The sequence below is a fragment of the Hylaeus volcanicus genome, chromosome 1, assembly GCF_026283585.1.
Source record: "Hylaeus volcanicus isolate JK05 chromosome 1, UHH_iyHylVolc1.0_haploid, whole genome shotgun sequence".
NCBI classification, from domain to species: Eukaryota; Metazoa; Arthropoda; class Insecta; order Hymenoptera; family Colletidae; genus Hylaeus; species Hylaeus volcanicus.
Genome location: NC_071976.1, coordinates 35,187,610 through 35,209,778, shown reverse-complemented (window position 1 = coordinate 35,209,778; position 22,169 = coordinate 35,187,610). Strand labels below are relative to the sequence as shown.

The 22,169-nt window shown below is 38.2% G+C and overlaps 3 protein-coding genes across 11 annotated transcripts in view; 1 reads left to right on the top strand and 2 right to left on the bottom strand.

The window, feature by feature from the left end:
* The first annotated feature begins 2,004 nt into the window (after nucleotides 1-2,004).
* LOC128875636 (uncharacterized) lies at nucleotides 2,005-5,675 on the top strand. The gene is made up of 4 exons (XM_054121387.1): nucleotides 2,005-2,641; nucleotides 3,708-4,211; nucleotides 4,597-4,855; nucleotides 5,322-5,675. The coding sequence occupies exons 1-4, from the start codon at nucleotides 2,575-2,577 to the stop codon at nucleotides 5,539-5,541; spliced, it is 1,050 nt and encodes a 349-aa protein (XP_053977362.1). The 5' UTR covers nucleotides 2,005-2,574; the 3' UTR covers nucleotides 5,542-5,675.
* An 11-nt stretch (nucleotides 5,676-5,686) lies between these two features.
* Nucleotides 5,687-10,159, bottom strand: LOC128875627 (frizzled-7-B). Its single transcript, XM_054121374.1, has 3 exons — nucleotides 8,792-10,159; nucleotides 7,950-8,326; nucleotides 5,687-7,623 (listed from the first exon to the last, which is right to left on the bottom strand). Exons 1-3 carry the CDS (start codon nucleotides 9,589-9,591, stop codon nucleotides 7,085-7,087), a joined length of 1,716 nt encoding a protein of 571 aa, XP_053977349.1. The 5' UTR covers nucleotides 9,592-10,159; the 3' UTR covers nucleotides 5,687-7,084.
* An 880-nt stretch (nucleotides 10,160-11,039) lies between these two features.
* LOC128873825 (protein tramtrack, alpha isoform-like) overlaps nucleotides 11,040-22,169 on the bottom strand; it is a 90,868-nt gene continuing 79,738 nt past the window's right edge. For 7 of the 9 annotated variants that reach the window (XM_054117770.1, XM_054117750.1, XM_054117713.1 and 4 more), the window contains exons 5-7: nucleotides 21,562-21,821; nucleotides 18,866-19,141; nucleotides 11,040-18,120 (exon numbers count right to left, since the gene is read on the bottom strand). In XM_054117770.1, the coding sequence (XP_053973745.1) occupies nucleotides 17,968-18,120; nucleotides 18,866-19,141; nucleotides 21,562-21,821 (689 nt within the window). In that variant the 3' untranslated portion in view covers nucleotides 11,040-17,967. The remainder of the gene's footprint in view (nucleotides 18,121-18,865; nucleotides 19,142-21,561; nucleotides 21,822-22,169) is intronic. The other 2 variants (XM_054117787.1, XR_008456509.1) reach the window with 2 other exon arrangements.

Genomic DNA, 22,169 nt, shown 5'->3' with positions numbered 1-22,169 from the left:
GTTCAAGCGTGAATAGATAGAGCGTTTCGATAAAGACTCAAGGAATAGATAGCGTTTATTGGATCGATTGCTAATATCCCTACAATGGTGCAAAGTATCTCCGTATCAGATTCCTAACCTTTTTTTTTTTTTTTCTTTTTTTTTTTTTTTTTAATTTGAATTGTTTAAGGTCGCATCAACATCACAGGTTATTAGCGACCACTGGGTTACACTAGGTTACATTTGAGTTATTTACAGTGGTGTGCATTCATATGTTATTGTTCATCATTCAATGCTGCTTGGAGATTTCCTGGTATGTTGAATTTGCTTCTACTTGGTTGCAAAGAAGGGCACTCAAACAAGTGATATATATATACATATATTTATTATTATTATTATTATTGTATACTACACAATGTCTGTATCGTATAAAAGGTTGACATTTACGCTTCATTAGATTAACCAATTAATATTGGCACCGGTAGTCATATCGTATCGCAACCAGTTCGAATCATGCACGAATGATCGATGAAACATTCCTTAAATTTACGCGGTAATTCGAATTCGCGTACTTTAGGTATCGATAATAATCGAAAGAACTCGCTATAGACGTATTTTCGACACGCTCGCGTGCGCTACTCTGCGTGTTATCGATTTTTTGGAATGGTCCGTCATCGAGAGGGTGGATCTCAATTAAATTGATTACTCGACGATGATCGTGCTTAACCTAGTGTTTACACGCCAATATCCGACCGTTGGCGATAAGCGTCCGGGAATTATGGCTAACGTGATTACCTTGTTCGTGATTCGCGCAATTTTCCTGTCGTTGAGAGGATCATGCATCTCGTGGAAAGCACGTTCTTTTAACGTTCAACTATACGAATTCAATGTCCGTACACTGTTCGTTGTTTTGGGTACGTTTTAGTTTACGAACTACATTCGAATATTTTATAATACTTTTTAGTGATTCGATTTTACCGGTCAAATATATATATATATATATTTTACATATTTTACCGACTTACAGTTAGTAAATTATCGGACAATTAACCATAAGAGTTTTTAGTACTATCTAGCGGTTCTATAATCAACTACTGTAGTCAGAAACATAACGCGGGGTATATCAATTTTAAATAGTATTTCGTAACATATTTCTAATTGAATTGTTTCACAAATTGACAAAATATTTGGTTAATTGTTTTGTACAAAATATATATTTTATCGGTTAATAAGCCAAATGCTCTCCCGGTAAATAACAATAATAAATAATATACCAATAAAGTTGGTATAACTTTGATTTGCACGTACCGTTCGTCGGTATATAGTTTTTAACTTTCTATCTGTAGACAGTAATTCGTCTTATAGCATCTTAATGCATTGGTAAATGTATATGATAATTGTTAAATTAAATGTAACATGTATACGAAAGTCTACTCAATCGTATCGCGACGATTTATTACGTTTCTTTAATTTCTATAAACTTATACGAATCTGTGTAATCGAAGTATCTCTAAGGTTATTTCTAAGACTTGCAGCGACATCTGTCGAATCTATCTGAAAGTACTTCCTGTAGCACTGCGCAATTGATGCAACAGATCTAAGAATTACAGCCAAGCACTTTCAAAATTATTTATTCACAAAAGGGTTTCTAATTCACACAAGATTCATATGTCAATTGCTTCTGAAATGTATGACTAATTCTAGAAAAGTTTAGTAATCTTAAATTTTTTATCGACAATGTGTATGAATATGTTACGTGTATGCGCACCGATACATACAGATACATTTCTTGACGATTAAACTATACTAATATAATTTTTCACATAAACGAAGAGTACCTATTCGAGGCATACACGAGAAATTTCACTCCTTTATCGTACATATTTTTCGGTGCCACTTTTTGTGTACTAAACAACCTGAGCTACCGATCTACTTACGTATAGTATAGATACCTGTGGTTGTATGCATCTTTTACGCATGCGCGGTAAAACGAAGTCAGTGACGTGCTATCATCGAGTAGAAAATGCATGGAGCCTTATTTTGTTGCGTCTAAAAATGATTTAATACGTATTTTGGAAAATCAACGAAGAACGTGACGTAAAATGATGTGTTCCGTGTCACGTGCTAGTGTCCGTCAAATAATTTCTGGTTTACATAACGTTGAATATGTACGCTACTGTTTTCTTGAGCATAAGGTGACACACCAACCGTGCATGTTCTGCTTGTCATTGGTCAGTGCTTGTTTGGTTAAAAATAGTATATCAAAATGGCTATCATCACAAATACGTTTCTGTAGTTGATATACAGAGTTATATCTACAGATTTCTAGAGATATATATAATTAACCGGTTTGGATGACGTTTCTTCGATCACTGCATTTTACAAAGCTGTGCTACTAATCGATAAATACCGTGTGTTAACTCGTAAGCTTGTAGAGATTACGACGTGTTGTTAGGTTAGACAATTTCACAAGTGCTACGGTGTAAAATAATTTACATAACGTCAATTACCACGTCGTATACCACATTTAAGATAGATTAAATAAACAGTGTACGAGTGACAGTGAATAAATTTGTAAATTCTCTAACTTCTACAATGGTATTATCACGCATCAGTAGTTTTCCGGAATTACTGGCAACCGTTTCTCGTGTTTCACACGCAGGTATGAAAATTCCAAAATATTTTTCCAAAGAAGTTTGTATCCACCATTATTATTAAATATCGCAAATACAACAATTGAATTAAGTTGAATTTTCGTGATTTTAAAATCATATATATTTGGCGACGGATCAAAATTTACGACTGTTTCGAAATTTATTAATCGAAAGGCTTGAATTTTAGCATTATATACATAGCATCGAGGAAAAAATATCCTTTATAGTATTATTAGCAAATATTGTTAAACAAATGAATATTTATTTCGAGTGTTTACGTCGATTGTACAAAGGAAGCGATGCAATGACGCAGTTAGTAAGACGTTCATATTTGTATCGGTTTATGCAACTTTTTGGTAATTATGCTGTATTAATGAATTCGCTGATTTAACAACCTTGAAATATGATAGAAGAGGGAATCTGCTTATAATAAGTGTTCTAGAAAGAAGAAATAATTACTAGTTTTCAAGATATAATTATTAGAAACTCGAGACATAGTACAAAAACGCGTTTTTAACCGAGAATTGTTTATTGTTGTTTGCCGGAACCCGGCTCCGTATTTTGGGGGGCCCCGCGGTCTACGAAAATGTTGATTAACTTTTTACGGAATGATGATACCATTAACAGATGCAAGACATTTTTTTATTAGCGACGATTCAGTTTAAAGGAGTGACAAAAATCATCAAAGTATTATTATTTAATATTCATCTTGTAAGAAAATATATAATATGCAACAGCATTTGTAAATAAATAATTCCTCGTTGGATTTGAATGTGAATTCAGGCCCCGCAAAATTTTTGAACTCGGCCCCGCAAAAGGTCACGCCGGCCCTGCTTACCTCTTATCTTCTAACATCAATAATATCCAAAGTAGATATTAGTAAAATTTCATATACATAGATCGAGTATACTTGATAACCGTCCCCCTTGAACATACTTCAAGGTGATCGAAATCGACGAGGTCATTACCACATTACCATAATTATCGAAATTAACTTCGTTATCTCGAGCTAATTTTCAACGAGGTACCAAATTGGCCCACAGGTCCGTTATAAAAGGATTATAATTTTTGCAGCAAGTGTCATAGGCGAAGTGCAGTGCACGCGGTATGCGGCGGTGCATCAAAATCGCATAAATAGTCTCCACGTGACAAGCGTCCGCCGTTATCCTGATCCCCCTACTCTGCCGCTTCCTACGAACGTCTCTGAAATATTTGCGAACGAAACCGGTCGCTTTACCCCCGAGAGGTCGCGTGATATCGCGGCACCCGTGCTGCTCTATGGAAAAAACGATTGCAAATCTTTCTTTACCGATCAATCAACAAAGTCGATGGAACATTCGAGCATTCCGGTAACCTGCGGGGACACGCACGTGGACTCGTACGATTGTTTTGGCGCGATCAGTTTGAATGGCACGATGCAAAGCAACGTACCAAAACCGTTCTGCTCTAGCGGAAAATCAACCCATTTGAACATGCCTGGCGGCCAATGGGCCAGGGACGGCAAGTACATCGCCGAAGACATGCAGAAATCGCATTATCGAAGCACTCACTTACCGCAACCAAAACTGGGCACTAGTGGTTAGTAAAAGTTCAACAAAATAAATAAATTTTCTTGAATTTATCAAACGTAACGAATTCAACTAACAAAACGTGAAAAGTTTATTTTTGTCCACGGTGGAGGGATGCGTTAAGCTAAATAAAGAAATACATTATCTGTATTTACTTATGTGCAAATTGTGCCTCGACGAAGGTAAATTTGTTTTTGACATTGTACGGTATCAAATGTACGATTAATTGTGATCAACGTTAAGATTTAACGTTGTGTAGATTTAATGTGAAAAACGACGTTGATCGGGTTTAAATTAATCCTATGATAATCGTTCAAATATTATTAAAACATGCGGAACAAACGTCTAATAGCCGACAAGGTAAACCAGTGTGGAAATTGTAATCTGTCGATCAGGTCTCGCAAGTCAGATCCTCGCAACGACCACACTTATGCGAACAGTATTTCGACCAACCCATATCCTCGGTATGAGATATACGACAAATATGCCAAAGCAGTCGAACCCTGCACAGACCGCCGATACAAAGCAACAACTGGCTTTGGCCAAGAAAGAAAGATTTCGAAGAATAGTAAAGGATTACGGATCTACCGTTGTTGTGTTTCATATAGGAATCTCTCTTATATCTCTCGGTACTATATATACAGCTGTAATTAGGTTAGTACTGCGATATGGCTTATCGCATCTTTTTACGTACGGCTTTGGTACGTGTCACCAAAATTTTAAACATCCGTCCAAGTCATATACCTTTCCTTTGTAATTAAGAGTAATAAAGCTTTTGACAAATTAATATGAAGGGAACGTCGAGACCTATCCCGATCAACTCAGAATTGCGTCAGAGTTTCCATACAAGGATATTTTTCGATGGCGACCAGTTAGTAGTAACATTCGATTACCAGTTTTCCATGTATTTATTATAATCTTTTTATGTATATTTAAAGTTTATAATAAAAAAAAAAATATATATATATATATATACATATTTTAATATTATATAGACTAAAATCGTACCATGCATTTTAAAGGGCTCGAGTCTCGACATTCCCTTGCGAGTTTACTCGTTACCTGTATTAATTAATTCCTCGTTGACTGTACTTATTATACAAATATTTACTCGTTTCAGTGGATTAGATTTAACGCCTATGATTACATCCATGTTAAACGAGGAGAACCAAGATCTGGTAAAGATATTAAATTATTCGTCAAACTTTTTGCTAGCATACAGCATTCACAAGGTGTTTGCACCTGTCCGAATTGCGATCACATTTTCCGTAGTACCATTTCTTGTACAATACCTACGAAGAATCGGGTTGCTTAAACCTCCGAAAGTAAAAACTAACTGAAGTTGTTCACGTCGTTTGAATAATTATTACTAACTTCGTATGGCACAATTTATGCAATGTAAAATATTATATATATATACATATACATTTTGTAATCATACATTTGTAAACGAATAAATTTAATTAAACAAACATATCAAATGCAAACTCTTTGAATGTATATATTCCGGTTTATTATATAAAGAATATAATAGTTATAATTATTTTACACAACATCATGTATATTTCATGTTTGATAATTTTGCGCATCTAATATAATGTAAGAACGGCAATTGTAATTACAGCAATATTACTATTAGTTTTTCATCGATCGCCGTAAATACAAGACATACACAAAAGCTCGACAGTTTCAATGGACGAATTGATCAGTGATGTTGGAACAATGATTGCACTCGATACGCGAATCGTTACCGAGTCTATAGGAATGACTCGTGCATTTATGTTCCACAGAGTCACTCAAGTTAATTTGATTACGCATAGGAAACATACAAAATTGCCAAATATTTGGCGGACATATATATATTTACATAACTTTTTAAAAATATATTATAGTACATAGTAAAATTAATGCATATAAGTATGTATATACAATTTAGTTAATCTAGAGTAGCATATGCTTACAAGTCAATTTTACATCTCTCGAAGATCTGTTTGTCTCAAATTTTATTTTATAGAGGCAATGTTTGTAACTATTAGAAAAGGAAAAACATCGAAAAATTCTTAATGATTAGATTGAAAGAAATTTTGAATGTTCTTCGAGTCTTAATCGAATACCATAAAATATCTCTAAAGCTGCTTTGTAAAAATATAAAAATTGTTCGCGAGATTAGTAAGCGTAATTGTTCTCGATCTATCAATCAAACCTAAAGTGGAAGGTTTGAAAATACAATGAGCTATAAACAGGACCCACTGTTTTGTGCATAGTAGAAAAGTACACTTATAAACTTTGAACACTTTGTCTGCAAACAGTTTGAGCATTTTTAACTTAACTTAAACGATATGACATTAGTTATGAATTCTGGTAAGGTATAAGGGAAGAGTACATTACTTAAAATATAATGTAAACATTGTCTAATAATACTTGCAACCTAATCAATGATTAGCTTTAACATTTTATACAGTCCTTACGCAACTTTCATAAAAGTACAGTGGACAAATTCACAAATAGCTCAAATAAACATACAACTGTCTCAATAAAAAAGTATTTTGGCACGGTATATTTGTATAAAATCCCCATAGATTATTTGCAATGCACTGGTGAAGTATAAAAAAATAATCTTAAAATGCATATCTTGCTATTCAGATCTGTGTTCAATAAATCGAACCTCAAACATACTTTTTATGCGAATCATTCAAACGTACAATACTATAAATTGTTCGAATTTTATAAACTGCAATAAAATATGCATTGTTACAAGTTAGTTTGATTAGTTTTTTTTTCGAACGTTTACGTTTACATTTAGTGAACAAATGCGATGATTGAGAAATATAAAACCTTATCAGTTTTGTTGTATGAAATTCCTTAAATTTACTCGATAAGTCTTTAAACATACGCTTCTGCCCGACGTCCTTGTATATGATTGAAAAACTGTCGCCAACTGGTGAGAGTTTTACTCGACCATACCCAAAAGCTACTTGTTATACCAACAATCATAGCCATTAAATATTTGATCATGAAAACTTCAAATTCGGGTCGCCTCCCAACGTCGCGGGTGCGTTCACCAACAGGACATGGCATCGAATACAGAGATTGTGGTCCAGGTCTTGAACACATCTCCATATTCCAAGTTAACATCCATTGATCGAAGTAAGCTTGCTCGTAAAATAGGCACGCAATTACAATCAGTGCAGGAACTATGTATAACACAGAAAATATGCCAATACGAATCATTAATTTCTCTAATTTATCAGTCTTTGTACCATCGTGTTTCATGACCGTGCGTATACGGAAAAGAGACACAAATCCAGCTAACAAGAAGGCAGTTCCAAGAATAAGATAGACACATAATGGTGCTAAAACAAATCCACGTAGAGCTTCGACATTCCAAAGTCCCACATAACAAACACCTGATAATATATCTCCTGTGAAAATAAAAACATATAATGGTCATAGTTATGTAAATTACATCGTATAAAATAAAGGAATGTTGTCGAAAAACTCATTTATTCGTTAACAATCAGATATAACAAGTGTTTATCAATCTGGAAACATGAATGAATATAAAATATAAAAAGGACAAAAGAATTTCATATGAAAAAACTGTAATGGAAAACTGATAATTAATAAATTTAAGTACATTCTTTATGTTGTCGACGAATAAACAAATTGTTTTTCTACTACATTCAGTCGTTTTATTTAAGATTTTGAAAAACAAAATATTTTTGAATTTTCGAATAGTATAACTCACCTTCCACCTTCCCCATCGCAAGAATAGTAACTGTTTTGATCGCTGGTGCAGCCCAAGCAGCCAAATGAAAATATTGCGAATTAGCTTCGATTGCTTCGTGACCCCATTTTAAACCAGCAGCTAGGAACCATGTTAATGTTAAGATGACCCACCATATACTAGATGCCATCCCAAAGAAGTATAGTATCATGAAAAGTACCGTGCACAATTCGTGCTTGGTACCTTGCGTTATTGTAGATGCCATTTGAATTCTCTCTAAAAGAGGTGGGAAAGGTTCTCTGCATGAAATAGAATTACCAGCTGCCCAACCAATCACATATGCCAATGCTACCATAAGGTAACAAACTGACAAAAAGATGATTGGTCTCTCTGGGTACCTACACAAAAAGACATTATTTCTAATAAAATTCAAAGTTAACATTCAATTTATTAAGAGACACAAGCTAAAATGTACATTTTATATCATTTTAGTAGTGTAGCTTTATGCATCTTTTGCTTATACTATACAGTACATTATTCATCATTGTTTGAAATTTTTTAATTCACACGAACGTACATCGTACATGAACACTTACTTTACAAACAATTAACAATACCAGTTTTAAAATATTAATTGTTAGGAGTTCTCTTTGATAGCATTCTTAGTCTTTGGCTTTCTTTGCCTATAGGATAATGTGCTATTGTGTAAAAAAATATTGGTCATACAATAGTGTAGGATACTTCTGATCAAACAATTTCAAACGAAAGAATCTAACGAATGGAAATTATCCCTGATCCTCCCACCTTATGTTAATGTATACCTATTATATGCAAAAAGATGAATAGAGTGAACTTTTCCTTACCTGAATCTATCTGTGTCAATGAGAAACGTTAAGAAGGTAAAGAAGCAAGAAGCTGCACAAATGGATGCCCAAGTACCGACCCAGACCCTTGAAAATCTTCGCTCTCTCTCTGTGAAAAACATTCCATCGCAAGGTGCGCCACAATTAGGCTCAACTTTGTCGCCGACCTTCAGAGAATAACCAAATTCGTCTGGAACCTGAAACTGCAAGGGGCAAACAAACCCAAAGTCTCTAGCCCCGACCATGTATCCGCTGCCAAAGGGCTTGGGTCCACCCGTCCAGGATGGCTGGAATTCAGCCACAGGCATACGTGGTGGTGGATACACAGGTGCTGAGGGTTCTGGTGGTGTAGTCTCATTGTGGCCAACGCAAAGCTCAGGACCTCCATTTTCAGGCAACTTGGAACAATCGAGATTCTCAGGCCAGGCGAAGCCGAAACTGTTCATTAAACGTTCACATCCGGCACGAGCACTCTCGCATAAAGATCTGCACGGGGGTATGGCCCTGTCGATGATGGTGCACACTGGCGCGTAGACAGTGCAGAGGAAGAATCGAAGATCAGGACTGCACTTCATCTTAACCAGAGGTGCGAACTGATGCACCTCTTGGCCAGCGTCTTCTTGTTTTTGGTGATTCATGAGATTGGGCATGATCGTCTCGTTATACGGTATGTTCATGCACAAATTGATCGTGATCGGTTCGCATCTTCCGTGATGCGCCAACGGATCTTTCGCGTGCAGAGCATTGACACCGAGCGTGGCCACCAAAACCCCATAGATCGTCGCGTAACACAGAATCATCGCTGATTGTCGTCGGGCGACCGCCACTTCCCAGATCGATTGTCACGCGATGTAGCTTTCAGAAGCACGTAAACGCACCACGCCTTCGGACATCACCAACGAATCGTGCGGAACATAATAATATTTAATCGAAGGAGCGGGCAATCCGAGCGTACCTAACGACGATGATGGACGCGATCACGGTAAGGTAATACTGTAAACAGGACATGGAGGATACGATACGTTAGCGTGGAAACTCTCTCATACTCGATGGACATCCTTGGTGTCATCTACAGGTAAACTCTATCATAGGAAAGTCGTGAGTTGCTCGAAAAAGCAGAAACATTTTATATTTCATTATTTATTCGTGAATATTAAATCAATATCCGTTACATTAAATCTATTGTGTGTTATCTTGTTGTACTGATTTAACTATACCATTAGAAAGTTATCCTTTACATTCTGATATATTTATACTATAAAGCATGGTTATCTTATGTCTGCGATGACAATTTTACGCTTAAAATTAACAAGCAAAATATATATACTGCAGACTCAACAACTCAACTCAAAGTTTCATCGTTTCTTTGTCCTTCGTGTGACGTCACATAGATGATTTCATCTTTGTTTCAAAGCATTTATCTGAAGTCGTGTCTATAAGTTATATGGTCGAAGGTTCCATTCAGTGGCCAACTGATCACTAGAAACTTATATTACTAGAAATCACTAGATTCACCAGTGGTGAAAAAGACCTTCGACCATATTATACTTATAGGCACTGTTTCAGATAAATGCTTTGAAGCAAAGACAAAATCATATATGTGACATCACACGAGGACAAAGTAACGATGGAACTTTGTCGACGATCAAGCTTGAAAGCTGATCAAGTTGTTTGAAGTGAAGAAGCAATATTTTCTAGTAATTCTTTTTCTGAAACGTTTGATACCACGCCGCATGCAATGCCGGACATTATTTTGGAAAAAGTGTACGTCATAAATTAATTTTTGGAAAAAAAATATAACAATTTAAAATTAGCCCCTTCTATTAGGCAACCTATACTAACAGATACGTCGAGCCGGTTGCCTGCTCGAAGGCGCAACCGTGCCACCTCTCTGCATATCATGTGCTTCTGATACCAAAATGTAAAATTACGGCCAGAATTTGATACGTACCAAAGATTCCACGTGCCACCTTGTTTCATATCATGTTCTCCTGGTAGGCACTTTTGCGCCTACGAGCAGGCAACCGAACCGACGAAAATGTTGGTGTAGGTTGACAAATGCAAGGGGCACAACTTTGGTACGTTTCAAATTATGGCTTGAATTTTACATTTTGGTATCAGGAGAACATGATGTGCGATGAAGTGGCAAGAATTTAAAATGTCAATCTCTCTCACACGTAGCCGAGCCTGGCGAAAATTGAAATGCAAAGTTGGTTAGTTTAGGTGAAAAATAAAGAGAGAATGTAAATCGGTTCATTTTGATTTTATTTCTTTCCCGACATATAATGCACAATACGTTCGATTTCGTTAGTTGTAATGGTTGCTAATCGTTGCTGATTAGCGTGATCGTAAGTACTATGGTTTGTTGTAGTATTTGTTTGTTTGTTTGTTTTTTTTTTGTTTTAATCGTATAGTACATACGTGCTCGTAGAATTCGTGCACTTTTAGACGGGGTCGCGTCTCCGGGCGATCGCTGTGTCACTGTATGTACAATGATAGTCTTTTTCTTCTTTTGAGTTATGCGAGTCGCCCGAAACACGATTTGCAAACGGCCTCATTATCGTAAACAAATAAATAATTTATCTCCTCGAATACTCTCAACTTGAATCGTCATATTAGACGTAGGAGGTCAGCCTTACGATCTTACGGTTAGTAACACTTAAGATTCAATACGGAAGATTGAAATACGTCGAATTAGCCACTTTTTCGTCTTCCTGTCCCTCTATATAATTTCCATCGTATGAACGATCGGATCGTCCTGTCTGGCACAAAACGGAGGAAGCCTGTCATTAAACCTTTGCGGTCCAGATTTTCTCGTTACAGTACATTTTTGTTGAAACTCGTTTGACACAAGACCAGAAAGAGTTAAAGAAAACGCGATCTGACGAAGATTGCTTATACATATACTTTTCTAACATATTCCACTTACCGATTTCTCCATTTGAACTTATCAACGTTCTTTTTTCCTCATACGGTTTTAAGAAGAAAAAGGTCACTTTAGTTATCACTTACACTCTGCTAAAGGGGACGCACTACAAATTATTTATACAAATATAATACATGTACACGTTGCTATACATCTACATCAACGCCGCAATACATCGTGTATAAATAAACATAATAACGAGGAAGACGATTGATAATGGAAGGTTCGTAACGTTACAGCGAAGGTAAGCGAGATAAGTGAGGATTGTTTAATACATTTACCGCGTACGTATCAAACATTATTCCGTTATTAATTTTATAACCGGAAATTAATTTTTGTTGAACGGATCGTATACATTTTTTTGGACCTATTACGTTTCGGAAAGGGACAGGTTGTTCAAGCGGAAAGATCTAAAGATCTTCTCTTGGCGGCAAAACGTTCGATTGGCACAAAGCACGTCATGCGACATCTGTGAGCTGTGAGTCACGCGTGTCTCCTAGATGATCGTCTTGCACTTACTCCTAGTGGGACGTGTTAAGCTTACAAAAAAAATGCTTTCTTTAATAAAATCATGTCACGACCTGCGCGCAGATTCTTTTTCTTAAAACGTCCCAAAAAACGCGAAATCACTGTAATTGTTTCTGTAACAGTTTAAGTCTTTCTTCTCGAGTACCCGCAAAATTTACATTTATTTTTATACCTCCTATATCATCTAAAATGATCCATCGATACGTCAGAAATAATAGTTAAACAAAGATTTACGTATTACTAATGGATAATAAATGTTCATAAATGTTCTCTGCATCGATTACGTTAAATGAACGCGTGGCAACTATATTTGGAGGAACTCGTACGCTTCATCCTCGATGCGAAAGGAAGGAAGACGATAAGTGGCTCGTATTTTACTCTCGAATAGTCGATTAATATCCTCTGCTCGTACACAATCATCTCAAAATGTGCACGCAAGTATCGTTATGCACATATAGGATTAGAAATATAGTATACGTGCAGAGGTTTATCTGCAAGTACGCGCCTGTACATAATTACGTGTAAAATCCGTCGCGCAATGTCAGAAGAGAGTTGCCTCTTTTTTGATTAGCCCTTTGGAGAGGTTAGGTTACACATAGTGCATGATTTCGGCACACGCGCGTCGTCTAACCACGATTTACGCGTATCCGACTTTACTTTCTATTAAAAAATTACAGATAAAATACGACATTCGATCACGAACAGTCGATTATTCGATTGACAGTTTCTTTTTTCGTTCCTTGCACGATTAAGTACATGCAAACTCCTCCAAAGGGTTAAGCCCTACTCTATTTCTCTCTCTCTCTCTCTCTCTCTCTCTCTCTCTCTCTCTCTCTCTCGCTCTCGCTCCGAAAATAATTGATGCAATCGTATTTGTAACAAAAAGGCATATGGAATTTATACCTTTTTTCTACTCTAACTGTAATCGTGAGTTAAAATTTGAGATTAACGCAATTCGTTCTTCTGCCGTTGCGCCGTATAACACGCAACAATAGAGTAGAGATTAAAATACTTTCGAGACATTCGAAAAAATGGACAGACTTTCTTGGAATATTCAGCAAGATTAATACATATAATGCTCACGCGTCAATCACCGTCAGCGCGCATTATATTATATTTATTCGTATCTCACGTACGCGTAGATATATTTCATCTATTTATCGAGCTATCTACCGTCTCTCTAGCGACACTAGTTCGTGCCTAACTAACCTCTCGAGCGTAACAGGTGCGCGTATATCGTTTCGCATGCCTTCCTACACAATCTACAATGTATCAAATAAATTATACTTTGTCCAGCTAAAGAAAAGGATTTCGGTCATTGCGAGTTACCAATCGGCTGAACAATTAAAAATCACAAAGAGCCAGGTTCCAGATAGGATTCAAATTATATCCTGTGACCAAATATCATACACAACGAGCGAAAAGTTCGTGTCAAACTTAAGATGCATGGTAGCAGTCGATAAAAACCAACAAGAATTTTATAAAATCTAACTTTAAACGAATAATAAAATGTTCCTTATAATTAATTTTTAATTGCTTGCACCTTTATCACAGCCTACATTGGCCAGCTCTGCTTTACGTCATTTAAGAGCAGAGTTCATCATTGCGTAAATTTTGAAACGTTCTTGTAACAGGCGATACGAATTCCAAATATATCCAGAAACCTACTAACCCAGGAATACATCGCCTTAGAAACTTACAAGAGGTCCAATTTAACCATTCTCTTACCAATTTTCGAGCTCGTGTTCGTTAAGCATTCTTTGTTTTCTTTCACGAATACTGTATGTTCTTTAAATCTGGCATAAACAAGGTTGTATCGATGCAAATAAAGAATGATTCAGATCTTCGGTTTTACCATTCAAAACGTGCATTCGGTTTCTTTATAAATTCATACAGCATTTTCGTGAACGTCACCTACGCGATGTAAATGCATCAATACCCGTATACCGATATAATTTCTATGAATTTCATGTGTACCATGACGTTCATCTGCTGACCGACAATTCCCCAAAAAGGATGTATTCAGACATGCAAACCACGATATAACACGCTACACCTATGCACGTCGAATACAACAAAAGTGTGAATGAACAAAATTGAAGGAAGTAGTACTGTTGCACTTTTGAGCAAACGATCGCTCTCATCGCGTATCATGGTTAAAACGTTCCGCATGTGTTTTGTACGCAACGAGATGTCGTACGCCTGGGAAGATATATATTTGGCACTGGATTCTCTCTTTCTCTCCTTGAGAAAGCCTCTCAGGCTTGAATCCCAACTTCTCCTTCGTTAATTAATTGCATTCGTTCAACCCTAAACAGCTAATGTCGAGCTTCGTCTCAAAGACAATGTGCTCCCATGTGTTCGTGGAAAAACACTATTGCCTGGTATCTACTTTATTCCATTTCTCTTATTATTCTTTCCATACCGAGAAAAATAATTTGATCGATTCACGAATCTGTGCATATTCCGAAGTAACAATAGTTGGAAATCTTCCCAAGAAGATTCCTTGTCAGAGATAATTTAGTGCATCTAGATGTTTAATATAAGTGCGTGTGCTCAAGTAGGTTACTTTCATGTTTCGTAAAAGTCATATTCATACCTATTCGCCTCTTTATGCGAACTGTATCATTTTCGATACACCAGTTTCATTCGAACAAGTTTTGTTATTATTACGATATCACCTATGTTGTCTTTTTATAGATTACATTTTAAATGTAAGTGTGGCATCAAATCTACACTTGGATTTAATATTAAAATTAGTTAAAGTCAACATCTCGTCTAAACTTTCTCATAAGTTTCTCCAAAATTGTATTTAGGTGTAGACACGAAGGAGTGAAAGAAACAAGCGAAGAATATTTTCAGCACAGATTAACACGTTGACGTCGACTTGCATCACCGGTGGGTCATGATTGTCTGTTCCGTGGGGCGGCGCGGCATCAGGTTGCACCGTTCAGCACAATGTATGAGCGCCCACCGGTGATGCACGCCGCCCCACGGAACAGACAATCATGACCCACCGGTGATGCAAGTCGACGTGAACGTGTCAATGAATAGATCCAACAAGAAATTCTCACCGGATCCCGGAAACCGATCAAAGTCCAGTTTGCCAACGACATTGCGAAGCTAGGGCCAAACGAAGCAAGGATCACCTCGCCGTTATTAATCGGCGACAAAATATACCGTTTATCTTTTTTACATCAGCCACTACCCACTTTCGCTTTTTCGTTTAGCGTTTTACCGCGTTTGAGAACCGCGGAACCTACAGAGATCAAAGGAACGATACCAACCAACAATCGAGAATTTCGACGACGAGAACAACGCATATTTCTCGCCACTTCCCGCGCAAAACTGCAGCCATGACAGGAATGCTCGATTCTGATTTGATATTTTGGAAAATCGATCTTTCCATTTTTCAATCAATATTTTAAATTCGATATCGATTAATTTTAGGTTAGGATACATCCTCGATTTGTGCAGCTTTTTCGTGAAGCGTGTATTTCGTTTTTCTTTAATTTTCTCATAATTCTTAAATAGTTTAGCGGGAACTCCCAAAATAGTAATACGCTGGAGATAAACAAGTCACCTTTCTCCCCCAGTATTATGAGAACTAATTTACCGCGTACTCTCTGGTTAATTCTTCTCAGAGATATGCAGATCTAACTTAGAGCCAAATTTCGAATTGACTTCAGCGACAGTTGCGGAACAAGTAGGAAACTCCGAGATAAGGACAGAGAGGGCGATACAAAAGTTGCAGGAGAGACGAGGACAGGGCGATTAGGCTAGCATGATTCTTGTCAAGGATATCGAAGCAAAGAAGCAATATTTTCTCACGATTCTTTTTCTAAAATATTCTTTACATCACTCCGCATGCCACTCTAACGCCCGATTTTGCAATTTCGGTCTTGAAACTTTATAAATAATAAAAGTATGGTTTTTTTTTTTCTTATAGAATAAATTTGTTTACAAACACTTTTTCCAAAATCGGGCCTTACAGTGGCATGCGCCAAGGTATAAGGAATATTTTGAAACCAGAATTATTAGAAAATATTGCTTCTTTGCTTCGATATCCTTGACAAGAATCATGCTAGCCTAATCGCCCTGTCCTCGTCTCTCCTGCAATTCTTGTATCGCCCTCTCTGTCCTTGTCCCGGAGTTTCCTACTTTTTCCGCGACTGTCGCTCAAGTCAACTCGGAGTTTGCCTCTGGGTCCTGCGCACCCTTAAAGATTTCGAACTAGAAAACTAGCTAGATATTATCGTAGAAAAAAAGAATCGAACATCCCTATCCGCGTCCGCCCAATATAGCGGCCATGGACGCAACATCCAGGCCCATTATAGTTCGTGATCTCGCGCATTGTATCGACAAATGCGGTTTTCGCACCGTCTGTACCGCCGCGCGGCTGATTAGGATGCGAAAAAAATATACGTAGCCGCGCGTGCGTTACAACTAGACAGTTTTGTTAACTCTCGTTACAGCGATCGAAGATTATCCTGCCGACTTCGTTACTCCGCGTTACGCGAGTCACGTTAGCAGTACGCGTGCGTTACAACTTTTTAGCGCGTCGAGTGCCATAACTGACTGACGCCTCAAGGATTACGATTCCTCAAAATACTTACGATAAACAATCCCTGATATTTGCAAACTTTTAAGTACCATTAATAGTATAAGAAGTACTGTGAAATAATAATCACACCCATTACTGTATCGAATATTGCCAATTTTCAGATTCGGATACATCCGAAGTAATGTTATTTGAAATATCATCGCCAGTATGTTTCCTTGTTTCGTGGTTATTTGCCATATATGGTAAGGAAAGGGTTAAACTTAAGAACTTAAATTCCACTTATTTTTAACCAGTAACAAAATTTAGGCGTCTAAATTGGAAATTATATCGAACGGCTAATAATTTTAGGATCAGTCTAAAGTGATTGGGATGCAAATGGCGCGCGCCAAGTCACATTAGTAAATTTTAACTGCTTATACCTGGTTCAAATTGTAAAATGGTAAAGAACTTTTCGGTTTATTTTCGCACAAAGAATTAATCTCGAATAAGATCCTATGTTTATTTTAAAATATCAATTTGTAAATTACGAATAAATACCTATTCGATATACTAAAAAATTATATCAAATATTTAAACCATTTCCATCGTTTAAAATATCTATCACCTCGAATAAATTGATATTTCGTTTAGGTCCAAGTAACGCCCGGAATGGTATTCCAAACAGATACTTCTTACCTTGATGTAAAATTGAATTCGCCACAGGTGTGCTACGTTTTCTATAAAAATTTGAGAGTAATCGTAGGCACTCGGCGCGTTAAACGACCGACAGAACGACAACGACGTAAAAAACGGTCGCGGAACGCGACAACCCGACGCGTCGTTTCGATAAATATAATTCAACTGTGGGTGCGTTCGATTGTCGCGGCATAGACCGATCCATTAGAGTTCCCTTCACGAACGATTGAGCATAGAACGCCGATTTCAAGTTATGTTCGAATTAAACCTAGTTTGATCTTAGTTAGACTCGCTAAAACCTCGCGAATCTCTTAATTACTTAATCGCAGTGCTGCTCGTGATCGGTGAAAAAAGACGATTTAGGAGATCGAATGTCGGCAGGGATCGACCAACGTTCTTCGGAGCCCGAATCACGAGAAAAGCATCGTGCGACGATGATATGGCCACCAGATTTCCCTTCACCCTTTCAGCGAGGGCGCGCTCTTAGCTGTTCATCACGGTAGACCGTCTGGAGTAGCCTCGTCTCGTGACCGTTTCACCCTGAGCCTCGCATTCCCTCTTCACCCGATCGATTATGTCTGCCACCAGCTTCTCTTCTTTCTCCCTCTGCTGCTCCCAGTCTGGACCTTTACCGATCTGTGGGGGCACGTTTCACAATTTTCGCCCTTACTTTTTCGACCGTGAAACGATCGCGAACGACATTGCAAGCGACGCGCAAGGAAGCGAACTGGAGGTCGGCAGCGATGAAAAGCCCTTCTTCCACAAATTTTACGCGCCTCGTTAATCGTTAATCCCACCCTTGGAAGCCGAGGTGAACCACGCTTACACCAAGGTTTTAAAAATATCCTCCCCAATGTTAATAAATAAACCAACACCGATTGTCAATTTTAACGTTAAAACCAACCTTTTGGCCTATTTGTTTGTTATATAACTTCTTTCATTTCAAACATATTTCGGTAGTTTCTTGTCTATTTTGAAGCAGTGGCTTTGAGAAAACGAATGGCGTCGATTATTTGTAATACAAGCACAGTTGCAAGTACTTTGAAAAGCGATAGAAATTAGGAACAAGAAATGGAACTGAAATACATTTGTTCAGTGGAAGAAAGGCTTCGTGAACAACACTCGACACTTGGTGACAAAGATTCGTTCCATCGTAAGGGCAAGTGACTCGAGATATCCGTTCTTTTTCACCGACAAAGATAGACGATATTTACTTCGGGTAACGGACGATGAACAAACACGTGCAAAATAATATACAGTGACAGTGTGTATTATCTACGGTAGAACGAGTACTCTTGTCACTAGTGTACATGAGTTTTTGATGAGACAGGGAAAGCAGGGTGAAGAATGCAGCGACCGCGCGATAGCGGATAAGACTTACGTCAGAGGTCTTCCTAGTCTTCTTGTTTGCTGGCTCTTCTCTGTTTTCGTCGTTCTCGTTGTCGGAATGCCGCGAGCTCAGGTGACCGATGTAACCCTTACGGGACTTGAAGTAAGCGTTACAGCTGTGGCACTTGAAGAGGGGCGCCGGCTGGGTGACCTGGGTGGAGACGTGGAGTTTGTACTTGTGCCTGTACCAACGGGTTCGAGACGGTAGGACCTCGCCGCACCACTTGCAGACTACGGAACCGTCGTTTTGAATGAGGTATTCCAGCAGCTTGTAAAACAACGTTTATTTGGTTTTTTCTCTCCCTCACTCTATCTTTCTCTCACTTTCTTTCGCTCGATCATTGTTTCCCGCCCCCCAACCTTTTATTCTCCCTGCACGCGACGATATAGACCTCTCGACCCCTCGACCTTTCGTTACTCGAGATACACGAAATAAATAAGAAAATCTTCCGCTGTTAACCGTTTGCGATCCCGTGTCGCGCGAGCCTCGACAAAAATATGACGGAATTATAAAATCTGTACCGCAAAGGGTCACGACTTGCGGCAGGTTCAACGAACCCATCGCGAGAAACGTGTACAGCGAACTGATAAAAGAGATGCGAAGGACAAACGAGATAAAACACGCTGACAAAGATGCAAGGATTACGTCTCCAACTGTACGTTCTCGTCGGGTGCTTTCCATTCGGCTGGTATAAAGTAACACAAGAAATCTTGTCAACGATTACAGATTCCAGTTTATTGCCAATGATCTGTATCTACCGCTGAACGGGTAGATCCAGTCTTAATCGGAGATAATGTGAAATGTACTTACACGATGAATGACGACGCATTCGCAAACAGAACGACAGAATTTTATCTTCCATCAGCGAACCACACGCTACGTTATTCATCCCTTTCGCTCATGACGTCTTAAATTTAGCACATTGAATTTCGTATGTTTTCAGACAGAGTGGAAAGCAACTTTACCCGCCAATTCGCGTCCGTCTACGTTTAGTATAGCTCAACGAATCAAATAAGATCCCTGGACATGATTCGCGTGTGTGTCATACTTCCATAGTCTTCTTTGAAGCAGTATCCGATAGCACTCGTTAGCTAAGTTTCGTGGGTTTCATGCCTGAGGCAGTGTAGTAACGAACACGGTAAATATACGTTCTATTTTTGAACAAAAATTTTTGTTTTTTCTACTTTCGTCAATACGGAGCACAGAAAATAGAATAAATAAAGATTAGCTGGAAAAAGATTTGTGGTAGAAAGGTTCGATTGCATTCATCATTTTCTCTTTACATAACAAAAGTGCAAGCTAAATTTTTTTGTATCAAATTTAAACTGTATTTATGGTTTTTCCAGAAAGAATAGTTTCCATCTGTACCATAAGCTGTAGGAATTATATTTATTTTCATCGAGTTTCTTTAATTAATTCCATTGGTATCTATCGTATTCAGAGAAAGAATGATGTATTTGAAAAATTGATATCCGATAGCTTTTCATTAATTTGCTTACAACGTGCTAAATTTCGCAAAACTCACGGCTGCCAAACGGGCCAACTCCGGGACAATTCAATGTGCTTGCGTGCCAGAAGTCAAATTTTTTATCTCGAGAAATAAAAGATCATGAACGAAAGGGTTATATACTAACTTTTTTTATACGCTAATTAAACAATTATTACAAACATTTTATTCTGCATAAGTATACAACGCCTGTAACGAAAACTTTCACGACTCACACGCTTTATAATTATTATTTTTCTTTTATTTATCTGTTAGAAATGAATTAATCGTCATAGACTAATGTCTCGTACAATTCGTCAATTAGAATTTAATAATTGTGGCTAAAATTTCATAATTGGACTAATGAGTTCCGCACAGCACAACTAATTTTCTAACACCAATTTTCACTATAATGATTTTCACTACGACACACTCTATTGGACGACGTTATCTTCATAGATAAGACGAGTCGATCGAACTTGTCGACAATATTTCTATTGTCACTGGATTTAGCCAAGTTGCGCTTTAGGCCAAACGGGCGTCCTTTTTTATTAGTCGTCCATACGTTTACTAATAATTTCCTACGTGCAAATGATGCAAAGTAGAAAGTACACATGCGTCGGCAACATCCAAGTAAAAAGCAAATCGTGGTACAGGGCTTTTGAATAAAGTCGTTTCACTTTCGATAACTTTCCACGTGATCCCCTATAATTGCGCGAATTTCGATACTATTCTTATCGTTTGATTAAAAACAAAAAAAAAAAACCTTATACGTTCGTATATTGCAATCGCTACCCCAGATTATTATCTGTATTGGTGGTTTAAGTCGATAAATATCGTATCATCTAATTCGAAACATTCATTCTTTCATGTTCAGTACTTAACAAAACAAGATTGTAGTATTAACCGATTAAAATACGCAACAGTGGAAAGTCTAATTATCGCTATTAACGGTCTAAGAAATTTGCTAATGCCCTCGGGAATGGCGCGGACGCGAATGGAAAGCACCCTATCAAATCCGCGGCGGGACGGGCCTCCGAAGCGGTCTCCTCATGGTCTGTCCGATTCTGTTGGTGCAATGTCCGCGAGGACGCGGCAAACCGCGCCTCTTCCTCGTGCTCGTGCTCGTCCACCGAACGAAGCCAGGCACAGGTGGTGCACTGCCTGCCGTAGCAGTGTCAAAAGCAGCAGACCAACCAACCTGTTTCCTGACCTCCGGCTCGGCGTCCCCGGACTCCGATTTCGGCAGCAACAGATCCCCTCGATCCTCCTCCCTGTCCGTGAGGAAATGCATGCCGCTGACGACCCTCTCCGACTTGATGAACGCGCTCCCGTTACCCTCGCTGAAGTTGTCCTCGCCGCTTCTTGCCGCCGTCGTCGACGAAGGCGGCGGCGGCGACGAGGAGGACGACGACGTGCAGATCTCGAACGTGATGTCCGTAGGCAGACTGGGCAGCTGGTCTGGGTTAGACATGGAAAGAGAAACAGGTGCAGGAATGTTAGTTGTCGGACAGCGTAGAGATTAGTTGAAGCTGGATAAACAACAAGTCGATGACTCTCTGGCGTAATCGCTACGGGATCAACGTTGTCACGTGCAACGACGAGCCTGACTCGTCGTGTTCGCGTTTCATATGGAATCGATGAAAAGAGGTAATCATCGTTGGATGCAACAGGTTAATAGTTTTGGTGAGAAGTGACTTATTTCCAAGAAATTTATGTTGGGTCTGTTTACAAATTATCCTGAGAAGAGGTTTCACTTTTGTGTTAGTAGTAACAGTGACATTTTTGTTTTAAGTTTCATTAAGAATT

Excerpts from the sequence above, each read along its gene's own strand:
- LOC128875636 (XM_054121387.1), top strand. The coding sequence starts at position 2,575 with ATGGTATTATCACGCATCAGTAGTTTTCCGGAATTACTGGCAACCGTT. Across the intron at positions 4,212-4,596 it reads ACCAAAACTGGGCACTAGTG|GTCTCGCAAGTCAGATCCTC; the intron begins GTTAGTAAAAGT and ends TCTGTCGATCAG. Across the intron at positions 4,856-5,321 it reads ATATATACAGCTGTAATTAG|TGGATTAGATTTAACGCCTA; the intron begins GTTAGTACTGCG and ends TACTCGTTTCAG.
- LOC128875627 (XM_054121374.1), bottom strand. The coding sequence starts at position 9,591 with ATGATTCTGTGTTACGCGACGATCTATGGGGTTTTGGTGGCCACGCTC. Across the intron at positions 8,327-8,791 it reads ATTGACACAGATAGATTCAG|GTACCCAGAGAGACCAATCA; the intron begins GTAAGGAAAAGT and ends CTTTTTGTGTAG. Across the intron at positions 7,624-7,949 it reads TGCGATGGGGAAGGTGGAAG|GAGATATATTATCAGGTGTT; the intron begins GTGAGTTATACT and ends TTATTTTCACAG.